Below are 13,305 nucleotides of genomic sequence, written 5' to 3'. Positions count from 1 at the left end.
CGGAGCGGGGCGGGGCGGAGCGGGGCGGGGCGGAGCGGGGCGGGGCGTCGCCTGTGGTTGGGTGCGCCAGCACCCGCAGGCTTGCTCTTGCGCAGTCTGCGCTGCTCTGGGGGCGGGACTTGGCTGATGATTGATGGCCAAGGGCTTCGCGTCCCCTCCGTCAGCCTAGGTCCCTGTCCCCAAGCCTTCTAATTCCCTGTCCCCAAGCGCTCTAATTCCCAGTGCAATGGGAACTGAGGGCGTTGCCTCCAGCCAGATCAAACCGGAAAGCACTAATATTAGCTTTTCTCTTATCCTCAAGGTACTTGAATGGGCCTAGATTCTCTCTGGGGAGTAAGAAAATGCATACCAGGGGCTCTAGTGGTCAAGAACCGTGCCTGCTCTTGCAGAGGACTGGATCCCAGCCCTACATAAACATAAACCTGTAATTTCAGCTCCAGGAGATTGAACACACATGAGTAAAAAATTGTTATGAAATCGCATTGTTTGTTGACACCCATATAAAGTACTATTTTCTCCATTGATGCGTTTTCCCGAGTCCTCTTGGCCAACGATGACCGTCAGACTCTAAGCCAGGGCAATGTGGCTTTAGAACTTCATTTAAGGGGGAACCCTGAGGACTCCCTGGAGTTTTTTGGTCTCCCCCACCCCCTGCCCTGCAGCAGGTATGCCTGCCCCTTTCAGGCTTATAAAGCAGCAGCTTCCTCATTTCCCAGCATGGGGATCCAATAAGAGAATTTGGGATGACTTGCCTGAGTGGAGTCAGGACTCAGAGCTCCTTGCTTCTCAAGTTCCCGCATCAGGCCTCCACGACAGGACTCTCCCAGAGATTCTATAGAGGACAGGATGGGCAGAAGCGGAGCCATGAAGAGCAGCTGGAGACTGCTTCGTACCACTCTGCCCTCAGAGTGGAGGAATGATTTTAACAGGAATATGTCTGTGGAGATTATGGGGGTGGAGAGCTGAAGAGGCTTGGCATGGAAAGCCTCTGAAGGTGACAGTGGTCATGAGTGGCCAGTGACTGCAGGTGTGGCACACTCACCCATTTCCCATTGCATTCTACAGTAGTGCCTGAGACTCATCAGGTGTGCCAGGTAGAAGCTGAAGGAACATTCCGTCTAAATCACATCCCAAACACTAACATTCCAAGGCTCCACCACACGTGAGAAGACCTTATTTTGTTGGTTTACTTCCATTTTAAGAGAGTGTCTCACAAAGGATGTTCTTGCACTTTTAATTCTCCTGTCTGTATGTCTGAGTTGCTGGGACTACAGATATGGCTATGGTGCCGGGGACAGAGGCCATGGCTTCATGCATGCACACTTCATAAACATGCTACCACAGGAGCCACGCCCCAACCTGGAGTTTTCTACTTTTGTTCTTTTAAACATTTATTTTAGAATTATTTATGTGTATGAATGGTTCATCTGCAGAACTGCATTGCAGCTCGTGTCTGTCTGATGTCTGTGGATGTCAGGAGAGGCTGTCAAACCCTCCTGGAGTTACAGATAGTTGAGAGCCACTGTGTGAACCCAGGGAGTCAATCCAGGTCCTCTGCAAGAGTAACGAGCACTCTAAATCTCCGAGCCATTCTCTAGCCTTACTGATTTGTTTAAAATAGGGTCTCAAACTGTAGTCAAGCTGGCCTAGAATTCACGATTTCACGCAGGCTGGCCTCAAATTCATGACAGTGCTCCTGCAGATGCTTCCTGAAGGCTGAGAATACAGGTGCGAGGCACGACGCTGCCTCAACCCAGAATGTTATAGGTCTATGTTTCCTCTACCTAGACAGGGCACCTAGGGGACAGGACTGTCAGTCTCCACTGTCTACCAGTTTTTCTCCTTTGTGAATGTTATAACCTAGCCTTGTGGAGGCTTGTTACAGACCTGCCCCGACTCAGTGTGGGAGGGGACTGTGGCAAGACTTGAATGCCAGGACACAGTAATGCCCAAAGGCTATCACAGACTACTACAAGCCTTCCTTTGTTAATTTCATAATGTCTGTGGTTACATAAGCCTGCCTCCATTTCCACCCACAAAAGAAATGCCGCTCAGAAGTCTTCACCCGGCTCAGGTCTCTCCATGGGACACAACCTGTGTGTCCAGCTGGCATGCTGGCGCCTGTAGGAGGCTCCTCCACGGAGACAGAGCTAATAGGCTATCTCTGCCTACATGGTAAAGTCGGATTAGGAGAATGTGCTCACAGAGGTTGAGAGACCACACGCTGGGGCACCAAGGGAGCCAGTTCTCGGCGTCACTGACTGGCACCTGGCCTCAGAATCCGGAACACTGACTGGGACCGGGCAGGTGGCTTAGTGGGTCGAGCTCTGGTCTAGCAGGCAGAAAACCGTGGGCCGAGCTCCAGCCCCACATAAACTGGTCATGGAGGCACACATCGGTAACCCCAGCACCCAGGAAGTGGAGGCAGGAGGATCAGCTTGAGAGTCACAGTCTGCTACACAGCGAGTTCAAGGTCAGCTTGGGGTACATAAGACCCCCGTCTCAAAATCTAAAACTGAAGCATCAGCGAAGCTGGTGTAACCTCAGTGAGAAGCTGAGGTCCTGAGATCCAGGGCGTGGGGAGTCACCGATACAAGTTCCGAGTTCAGAAGGCTGCAGAGCTTGAAGTTCTGTCCCATGGGGAGGGGACTGGGCCTATCCCTGCTTTCTGTCAACAGAGCTACTTCCTCAGCCCCACGGAGTGCTCTGCACAGGAATGTCTGAAACACACCAACTCTCCTTTGCCGGATGGGCGGCGACTGGGGGACGCATTCCCTGAACCCATAGTCCAAGCCAAATGCTCCTTTAAATTCTCTTTATAACCCATGCTTCTCTAAAGCTCGACTCGTGTTTAGACACCCGCTTTCCTGCCTGGTGCTTTGACTCTACCCTCCTCTTGACTTGGTTTCTCGAGTCAGGAGTTCCTCGCCGTATTCACACTGAGCGGCCCACAGCGGTGCTCAGCACTTGTCACAACAGTAAGGACCTGACTTTGCTACCAGATCTGCTCCTAACCTAACCGCGAGGGTGTGTCGCTCCGGGGTCGGACTTTGGCACCTCCTCCAGGCTGGCAAGAGGCTGTGCTCTTCGGATCCTCTATCTCGGGCCTCCTGTCCAGCTGCGTAGCCTGCAAGAACCCACGCCCAAGGAGTGTCACTCGGGGCCTGGGCGCCTCGGAGAACAGCCCTGTCCGCTGCTGGCCCGGCATCCAGGGGACACCGAAGCCTCTTCGCACCTCTCGGGGTGAGACCCGCGTGGGCCTTCAGCCCAGCGGGCGAGACTAGGGCGGTGGGACGCAGCGGGAGGGGGCCTCTGAGGCTCTCGCCGTTCCCGAGTGTGGGCAACCGGACCGCAGAGACGCCCCAGGATTGGTCGGTTTGGGTGTGAGCGTCGCTTAGCAGCAGCGAATGGGCGCTCAGGGCGTGCGCACGCGCACCGCATCCTACCTCCTGCAGCCCGGCCGCGGGTGACCTGCACCCCGCCGCCGGGTGGGCTGCGGGGGCCGAGGCGGAGGTCGGCCGCGGGGCGAGGTGAGGCTGGCGGGCCAGGCGGGCGTGGAGAGGCGCGGGCGCGGCCCGGGCCACCGGGGAGCTCGGGCCGTGGGACTCCGCCGAGGCCGAGACCCTGCGCGCCGGGTCCCCGCGGGGATGCTGCCGCTGCGCCCGCTGCCCGGGGCGGGCCCGGGGCGTGTCTCGGGAGAGGCGGGGCGGTGGGTCCCTTCAGTAAGCTGAGCTCTAGTCCTGGCGGCTGCTTCTTTCCTTGGGAGAGCGAACTCTCCGTAGCCTGCTGGTCTTGCAGCAGGTTTCTTCAAGGCCTAGTCAGCCCTGCTCCAACTTTTCTGGACTTGGGTAACCCGGGACAAAGAACCTACAGAGCAGGGCGGGCGTCGGGCTTGCCAAAAGTCAAAGCCACGGGAGGAAGGGTGTCGCCGCTGAGGAAAGGAGTTGGTACAGTTTGTGGTTTTGTGAGACACGGGTCCGTATAACCCGAGTTTGGTCTTGAGCGTGGGGTCCTTCTGCCCACGCCCCCCAGGTTCTGGGATCAGGTGCGTGGTGGCCTGCATGCCCAACTCAGTTGGTGTGGCTAGCGACAAGAGCAGAAAAACGAAAGCAACAGCAGCGCAGACCAACGGGTAGGGCAAATGTCTGTAGAAGTCTTCGCAGAGAGTTTATTGGGTAAAGCGTCTGTTAGGGACGTGAAAGCCGGGCAGCTCTAAGTGGTCTCACTGGCATGCAGGATTCAGTCGTATGGTGGCTTTCTGGGGAAGAACCAGTTACATGTTTTGTGGACATCTTGAGGTCCCACAGTGTTTCAGATCAAGCCGGGTGATAGAGGTGGTGCGTGGTCGGACAGGGCAGCTCACTTTAGACTACACAGCAAAGAGAAGTGGTTTATTTCATTTTAGAGACAAGGTCTCGCCATAGCCCAGACTGTCAGAAACTTACTGTATAGACCAGGCTGACCCTGACATCTGCCTTTCTCTTCCTCCCAAGTACCGGGATTGCAGGTGACTGAGTTCCACCAAGATGCTCACCCACCCCCTTTGTTCTCTTTAGACAGGCTGTCAGGTAGCCTAAACTGGTCTTGAACATGCCACCTAGCTGGGGGTGACCTTGAACTCGAGATCTTCCTGCCTATGCTCCCTCAAGTGCTGGTATTAGGAGCATGAGCCACCATACTCTGCTTTTTGTTTGTTTTTCGAGACAGGGTTTCTCTGTGTAGCAAGAGACCTGGCTGTCCTGGACTCGATTTGTAGACCAGGCTGGCCTCAAACCCACAGATCTGCCTGCCTCTGCCTCCCGAGTGCTGGGATTTACAGCGTGCACCACTCTGCTTCTTAAGGGGCAGTTGTAACAGGTGTAACCTTGGGCCCTTCCTCTTACTAGCAAATGTCTGATTAGAGATTTTTCTGTCTTAAACAGTCTCGCTGTAGCCCAAGCTCATGGGTGCTGGGATTACAGGCTTGAGTCTCACACCAGCCTCCAGTTAGCTGTCAGCAGGACTGGTCTGGAGAAGGACGCTTTAGAGAGACCGTAGCTGTGAGCCCAAAGCTTCAGTTCAGAGGTGGGAATGCCATGGAAAGAATATGAAGTCTGAGATTGAAGCCTGCTTCTCCCTGCTAATCCCTGAGTAGTGGGTGGAGGGAAGCTCTCTGCACTTAATAGTGTCATCCGTATGAAGGTCCAGTCCCTCTGCGTGCTTGGGGGCTTGGGCTCAGCCATTGCACACAATGGCGCTGTGTCTGTGGGCAGTGTGCACATTTTTCTGTGTGCCTCGGACAATGCCCGAGTTAATTAGAACATCTGTGCAGTGCTGTGTATGTGGCTGCTACATGCTACTGTCTGGGAAACTGCGTTCAGCTGCCGATACAGGTTTGCTTTTGGTTTTTTTAGTATTTTCCATCTGGGGTTGCTTGAATCTGCAGCTGCAGTACCCACAAATACAGAGGGCAGTTGAATTGCTTGTCAGCCTTTTGGCTGAGGTCAAGTGCAGAGGGATGGCTGTGATGTTAGTCACGTCCTATCCGGTTCAGCTTCTCTGTCCTCCTCTACCCCATTAGTTAGGGTTTCTATTGCTGCAGCGAAACACCGGGAACAAAAAGCAGCTTGGGGAAGAAAGGGTTTCTTTGGCGGCGGCGTACACTTCCAGATCATAGTCCATCGTTGGAGGACGTCAGGGCAGGACGTCAGCAGGGCTGGAACCCGAGGCAGGAGCTGATGCAGCGGCGTTGGTGGTGGCAGTGGGGGTGGTGGTGGCAGTGGGGGTGATGGGGGTGATGGTGGTGATGGTGGTGATGGTGGTGATGGTGGTGATGGTGGTGATGGGGGTGGTGGTGATGGTGGTGATGGGGGTGATGGGGGTGATGGGGGTGATGGGGGTGATGGTGGTGATGGTGGTGATGGGGGTGATGGGGGTGGTGGTGATGGTGGTGATGGTGGTGATGGTGGGTGTGGGGGTGGCAGTGGGGGGTGGCAGTGGGGGGGTGGTGGCAGTGGGGGTGCACACCATTAATATCGGCACTTAGGAGGCAGAGGCAGATGGACCTCTGTGAGCTCAAGGCCAGCCTGGTCTACACAGTGCGTTTCCAGGGCAGCCAGAGCTGCACAGAGAAACCCTGTCTTAAACAAACACAAAACAAACAAAAGTGAAACTACAACAGAAAAGATGTGTTGCATAAAACACGAGCATGGACATGGCGGTCGTCACCCGTGCTTCTCCTTGCACAGAATGTCGCCCATAGAAGCCTCCCTGTACTCTCTCTGGTTATTGTGTGAGAATCTTCAGAGTGTGGTTCAGAAGTATGGCAGACCTTCATTTCCTGTGTCAGTGGACAACATAAGATAACTTGTAGTTCCTCATCCATCTGCTCAGCGGTTCTTTTTAGATATGTTTGTGTATCTGTCTTGAGGCAGGGTTTCTCTGTGTAGCTCTGGCTGTCCTGGAACCCACTCTGGTCCATGTACCACCACCGCCCAGCTAAAATGCGTATTTTTAAGTGTGTGTGCGTATACCTGTACAATGACACATTGGTGGAAATCCGGACACATTCCAGGGGTCAGATCCCACTTTCTACCGTTTGGGTCCTGGGGTTTGACCCTCGGGGGCCGGGCTGACAGAAGCAGGTTTATTCTGTTTGATGTGTCAGGGCTTCGTCACAGAACCCAGGACAGCCCTGAACGTGCGCTGCCTCAGACTCCAGCACTAGGATGGCAGGTGTCTTTTGGCTCAAGTTTAACACAATTGATTGTTAGCTGTCTCCCAGGCAGCTTTGTAAGGAACCCTGACCATTATCGTAGTATCTTCCAGGTTTAGGATGCCCTGTGGGTGTGGAGCTCCCGGGGAGGAAGGCGTCCCTTGGCTCCCGCACACTCAGAACCACAGCTAATGGACTGGGCTGTCCTGATGTGGCCATGGTTAAACATGGCTTTGTAAGCAAACAGCCCTCATGGAGACTTGATGCTAACAGCCATCACGGAGACTTGATGCTAACTCCTTTCTCTTTTTTCTTTCAGTTTTTGAAATACAGTCACAGGAATTTGCAAAGATAATGCCCAGAGAAATACCAGGGACCCTTCACTTTTTTTTTTTTTTTAATCTATTTTATAGTCCTAGGGATTGAACCGAGGCTTGTATGCCAGGCCAGTGCTCTGACTCTGCCTGGCACCCCAGCTCTTCAGTTTTGAGACGAGGCCTCGCTGCAGAGCTCGGCTGGTCTTGAGAACGTTACACAGAGGTGTTCGTACAGTGTGCGGCTCCCGGTTTTCCTCTCTCTGATGATGATGTTGGCGGTTCTGAGGCTCAGACCTGAGGCCCCGCACCCACGCTTCAGCTCCTCACTGACATCCAGCCCAGTATGTGACCTTTGATTCCAGCTTTCTCGGTCAACAGAGTGCTTCAGTTTTTCTGTTTAATTTGAGACAGGGTTCTCCTGGCTTCCCTAGACCACTTCGTAGAGCAGGCCTCTCTCCAGTTCACCTTGTAGTTCTACTTGCCTTGGCCTCTCAAGAGCTGGCTTTTAAAGGTGTGTGCAAACACATAAGGACCCCTCCATTCTTCTAATTTTAGATCTGTTTTTAAGTGTGTGTGTGTGTGTGTGTGTGTGTGTGTGTGTGTGTGTGTAGGTATGTGCACATGAGGGCAGTACTGGAGCTGGAAGAAGGCTTAGGCCACATGGAGCTGGAGATGCAGACGGTTGTGAGCCACCATGTGGGTGCTGGGAATTGAACCTGGGTCCTCTGTAAGTGCAAGCCAGGGCTCTTAGCCACTCAGCCATCTCTCCAACCCCAGTCAGCTTTTTAATGTGAAGCTTTTCTGGCTTTTGAGGCTGCCCGCTCCTGATCCTGCGTACAGTAGGCAGGTTCTGTTGTAGTGACAGGCTTGTGCTCCTCCAGCCCTGTCGCCATTGGCTCCTCAGAGTTGCTACTTCTCCCCCCGCTCGGTCTCGAGCGTGTGACATAGAGGGTCCTGTGAGCTTCCATCTGCCTCCTGCCTTCTTTTAGAACCTCTTCACAATTGTTCTGTAACTGAGGTGCAGGGTTTTATTTGCAGTTAGTAGGGCTGGAAAACTGCTACCTTGCACTTCCAGGGTTTTGGAGGCAGGGTCTCATATGTAGCCCAAGCTGGCTCAGAACTCGAGATCCTCCTCTCAGTCTCTGGGGGGGACAGCAGGATTCCTAGGCTTGACACACACACTTCCGTTTTTGGTGTGTGTGGTTTTAGGGTTTTGGTTTTTGGTTTTTTGAGACAGGGTTTCTCTGTGTAGCCTTGGCTGTCCTGGAGTCCCATTGTAGACCGGGCTGGCCTTGAACTCACAGAGATCTTCTGTCTCTCCCTTCCCGAGTGCTGGGATGACAGTTATGCGCCAGCACACGGGGCTAGGCATGCCGTTTTACTCAAGTACAGATTGTCTTGCGATAGCTCATGGCCCCACGTTGAGAAACATAACCCCACGAAGGTCAGCCCTTCCCTTGTTATAAACTCTTCTGAGTCTTCTGGGACTGTAGTTGCTTCAGCACCGAGGGCCTTGCGCATCCTCAGTGGTGTTCAGCCACTGAGCTGCAACATCCCACCCCAGCGTGCCTGTTACTGACGGGAGATAGTGTCTTCAAAATTCTACCTCAGGCCTGGCGAGAGAGCTCAGTGGTTAGAGCGCTGGCTGCTCTTCCAGAGGACCTGAGTTCAATTCCCAGCACCCACGTGGCGCGTCACAGGCATCGTAATGGGACCCTCTTCTGCTGTGTATGACAACAGATCATTCATATAAAATAAACAGATATTTTAAAAATTCTTCCTCGGCTGGGTCTGATCCCTCAGCCCCTCAGACATGGTGGATTCATCATGCCGCCTTTGTTCACAAATCACAGGAAGGACCTTAAGGCTTCCCTCCTGGCAGCTCTCACGCAGCTGAGCAGAGCTGGGAGCAGCTGGAACTTTTGTTTACCTTATTGAGGAAAAACAGGTTTGGTTAGTAAACGTCTTAGGGTGAAGCTAAAGACCTCAGGATCCTCCTGAGAGTGGCCAAACTGGTTCTCAGGGATACTGTCACTCGGAAACACAGAAACACCATTTCCTCCCTGCAGGCTTGGCGGGCAATTAACATATGGGAAGTGTCTACACTGGGATGCTTGGGCTTGTCTTAACGCTCTTGTGTATATATATGTATGTATGTATATCTATATATCTATTTTTATATCTATATAGAGACATATATATGTAAACATAGATATATAGGTATATGTATTATGTATGTATGTGTTTTTTTTTAAAGACAGGGTTTCTCTGTGTAGCCTGGGCTGTCCTGGAACTCACTCTGTAGACCAGACTAGCCCTGAACTCAGAGATCTGTCTGCCTCTGCCTCCCAAGTGCTGGGATTAAAGCGTGCACCACCACCTCCCGGCTTCTGGCATATTTTGATTCATTGTCTTTCTCATTTTCTTTGCTTGTGCCATGTGAGGCCGCACTGACCTCGTGAGGCCCGTGTTTGGAGTTAGTGTTTTGAACCTCAGGCCTGTTCTGTTCTCAAGCTGATCTTGTGTTCTTCCGCTGAGTCAGGACTTCTCCCAAATGTTTTTAAAAATCAGGATTGCAGACACAAAAGTGGGCAGGTGGTGCTGTGACCTCCAGGCTGTTGGTGCACTTCTTCCTGGGGAGGGGTGGCAGTCATGTCACTGGCGGGGGAGGGCTGTAGAGCCTGTAGCGCCCTCTGCTGACTGGCCTGGCCCAGCACAGGGACCCCAAAGGGGGCCGTGTAGCATGGGGAGACCAGGCAAAGCTGTTTGGCCACCTAGGCAACCTGGGTGTGGGACTGACTCCTACACAGATGTGCACGCTGTGTCCCGCACAGATGTGCAGTGGCAGATAGACCAACCCTGTGGCTCTGGCCGTGCTAACAGGTTTCCTTCCATCCTGAGAGGTACCTTTTCCTAATTTGCCAAAGGCAGCACAAGGCCCAGATCAATTTCCTTTTGTTTCTTCATGGGTTCGCACAGTGTGATCAAATGTTTACTCTCTCACCATGATGTGATTTGCTGACTCCCTCCAGCCATCTGTGGGGGCTCCATCATCATCTCGAAGACTGGCTTTGTATCAGATAGCAGAAATTGTGGAGGATGTGCTCTCTGCTCAGCCGCCTTCTGCCTCTCGCTGTCCCACACTGCGGGCCAGGCTCCCCCGTGCCCCTCCACTTCCCCGTGTGGAGTTTGAATTGCTTAGTACTCCTTCCCCTCCTCTGTGCCGGCCACTTCCTGTCCCTTTAGGGCCCTGAACTCTGCAGCCTGCTGCCAATGCTGCTGCTAGCCCTGCTTGCCCGCCTCCTCCGTCCCAGTTGGCTTACTTCTCAGAAGGGAGTCTTCAGTAGCAAGAAGGAAGGTTACGAATCAAAGAGGGAAGAAAAGGGCGTACAGAGTTGGGAGTGACATGGGGGACGTAATTTGCGTTTTTAAGGATGGGTCTTGGGCACTGTCACCGGCCTCACTCACAAGGCCACCTTGCTTCCTCAGGCGTCTTCATGACCTCACTCGGACCATGTCCATGATCCTTTTCGCCAGCATAGTACGGGTGAGAGACGGACTGCCCCTGTCAGCCTCCACTGACTTCTACCACGCCCAGGAGTTTCTGGAATGCAGGAGGCAGCTCAAGACCTTAGCCCCGAGGCTGGCCCAGCACCCAGGCCGAGGCTCTGCAGCTGGTCGTGACTTCCATGTGTAGTAAGTGAAGACCTTTCCAGGGTGTGAGGTGGCACTGCTAACGGCTTCTGGGTGACAGGCGGTTTGCTCTCAGCAGCCACAGTTGTGTGCACTTACGGCAGCCTACGGAGCGAGCGGCTGCCCATCTTCAGGGCCCCATCCACACTGCCAGTAGAGCACCCGGGAATGTGGGGGTCCCCGGGGGCACCTCTCAGTCATTTGATTTTTCACTTAGGTGCAGTGGAAGGAAGAAGAGTGGGAACTATTAAAATGCCAGGGAATGGAAAGGAGAGAGTGGGACCAGCCCCGATACAAGGTTCCCAAAGCCAGGTTCTCAGACTGTAGCCGAGATTGGTCTAGAACTTGTGATGCTCCTGCCTCTGCCTCCCTGGTGCTGGGATTGCCAGCATGAGCCATCACACCTGGCTTATGCAAGCACTCTACCAACTGAGCTCCACCCCCAGCCCAGTTTTTCCATTTCCACGCCAGAACAGGGGAAGGAAAATGGGTGAGGGCAGAGAATGTAAGTGAGAAACAGATTATTGATTACTGAACAGGGAGTGCCACAGGGAGAGTGTGGGTGCTAGAGGCCGTGAGGCCTGTGTACCCTGATGGCTTTCCTGTGCTTCCAGTGGCTTATGGGGCACATGGCAGGGGCACGTGTTTTACAGAAGGAATTGAGGTCAGGCTGCTTAACCGAGGCTCTGGGTGGTGAGCAGCAGAGCCAGGATTTGAGGGCAGCCAGTTGGGCCCCAGGTCTGCCGCTCCTGCGCTCAGTCCTCTCTTGTGTTGAGACTTGAAGCAAGAAGCCCTCAGGGCCAAGGCAGACTCTTAAATAGCTGTGGCATTCACCAGTCCCTCGTTTCCTTTTTGTAATATAACTGGCCAGAGAAGTGGGGGTCCTTGTAGGGCTCCTTGGTCTCAGAATCATAAAAGCGTAAGGAACTGGTGAACCGTGCTGGGCAGAGGGCCGAAGGGTGCTGCCAAGCAGCAGGGTGGTGGCTGGGGTCCTGAGCTACCTCCTTGAGGAGCAGGCACCCTCTCTGAGGTGCTGATCCCACCTCCTCAGCTCACTTCCTACACCGGCCTCCGAGAATCTGGTCTGTGCAGGACACCCTTTTCCTGGAAGAAATCTGTGACATCACAACCACTCTTAAAAACAGGACTATAAGACACTGTTGATTTTTCTTGTTCTGCGTGTTTCTATGGTGCCAGGGCTAGACCCCCAGTGCCTGTGCGCGCTAGGAATGTGTACACACCTACGTGGCCATTCCAGTGGCAGAGCATGCGTGGGGGGGCTGACCTTAACTTCTGGGACCTGGTTCTGTCTTCCCGCCCTGCTGAGGTCAGGGACTTCCACTTGTTTCTGCCGACTGTGTGTCCGCATAGCTAGCCTGTGAGTCTGAGCACGCCCTTCTGTCTCATCTCCCATTTTGCCCGAGGCGTCCTTGGGTTGCATGTGCACTTACCACATCCGGCCTTTCAGTGTGCATTCTGGGGGTTTAACGTGGGGCATCAGCCTTGGCAGCAAGCACCGTTATTTGCTGAGCCAGCTTTCAGCCTTAGTCTTTCCTTTAAAAACATTAATTTAAATTTAAAATTGCTGTTTGTGTGTGAGTGTTTTGGCTGTATGTGCACGTGTGTGCCGAGTCTGTGCCTATAACCCTAGCACTCAGGAGGCTGAGCCAGGAGGGTCGTCAGTGAAAGGCCAGCCTGGGCTACACAGACTTGTCTTTAAAGCAAAGGAAATAGACGCATGAATAACAAGGAAGAGCCGGGATGCGTGGTCTGCTTCCTGGCAGCTCAGACGTCGCTTTCTCTTCCAGTTCCCTGTCGTCGGGGGATGTGGCCTGCATGGCCATCTGCTCACGTCAGTGCCCAGCAGCCATGGCCTTCTGCTTCCTGGAGGCCCTGTGGTGGGACTTCATAGCGTCGCATGACAGCGCCTGCCTCGGCCTCGCCTCCCGGCCCTATGCTTTTCTCGAGTTCGGTTTGTAGCTGCTTTCCTGCTTTTCTTTTCTCACGTGGTGTGGATAGAAATTGAAGTTGAGGTTTGGCTTTACCCATCTAGGAAAGCCATGGCAGGTGCAGCCACATGACATTGACTCCACAGCAAATGAAGTGGCCTTGAGGCTTACCACAGCCACTTTCTGGGTCTTCACAGCCTATGGGGAGGGGCAGGCTAGCCCCAGGCCCTGAAACTAGGATCTGTGACCCAGGGCTGTTACCTGTCTAGGATGTGCCCAGCACCCTGAGATGTTCCCTGTCTTACACTTGGAGAAAGTTCTGTTGACAGCAGCTCTGGGTAGAGCCACTCAGGGGATGTTCTTCCCTGGGGAATGAGCCCAGAAGGTAGAGGAAATATTTCCAGCCTCTGTGGTGATTTCACATTTCTGCAGTATTTTACTCCTTCATTTTGTCAGAGCTTCTGGCTCTTCACAGTTTATGAGAAAATCTTGGTCCTTCCCTCAGCAAGCTGACAAGGCCTGCTCAGCCAGAAGGGCTGTGTGGTTCCAGGCCTCTAGGGCACAGCTTCATAGTCACAGGTGTGTGGTTCCAGCTCTTCTGAGCACAGCCTGACAGTCACAGGTGTGTGGTTCCAGGCCTCCAGAGCGCAGC

General features: G+C 53.6%; 1 protein-coding gene across 6 annotated transcripts in view; it reads left to right on the top strand.

Annotated features, from left to right (window-relative positions):
- Nucleotides 1-3,124: 3,124 nt before the first annotated feature.
- Sec22c (SEC22 homolog C, vesicle trafficking protein) overlaps nt 3,125-13,305 on the top strand; it is a 17,898-nt gene continuing 7,717 nt past the window's right edge. The window contains exons 1-4 of one of the 6 annotated variants that reach the window (XM_055601662.1): nt 3,443-3,530; nt 7,108-7,352; nt 10,501-10,707; nt 12,513-12,676. In XM_055601662.1, coding sequence (XP_055457637.1) covers nt 10,526-10,707; nt 12,513-12,676 — 346 coding nt within the window. In that variant the 5' untranslated portion in view covers nt 3,443-3,530; nt 7,108-7,352; nt 10,501-10,525. Of the gene's footprint in view, nt 3,244-3,442; nt 3,531-3,737; nt 4,133-6,036; nt 7,353-7,468; nt 7,523-10,500; nt 10,708-12,512; nt 12,677-13,305 lie in introns of those variants that run through there. The other 5 variants (XM_055601658.1, XM_055601663.1, XM_055601657.1 and 2 more) reach the window with 5 other exon arrangements.

Source organism: Psammomys obesus, unplaced genomic scaffold (assembly GCF_907164565.1).
Source record: "Psammomys obesus unplaced genomic scaffold, mPsaObe1.curated_primary_1811, whole genome shotgun sequence".
NCBI lineage: Eukaryota > Metazoa > Chordata > Mammalia > Rodentia > Muridae > Psammomys > Psammomys obesus.
Note: the sequence above shows the minus strand (reverse complement) of the source record. Positions and strands in the feature narration are given on the sequence as shown.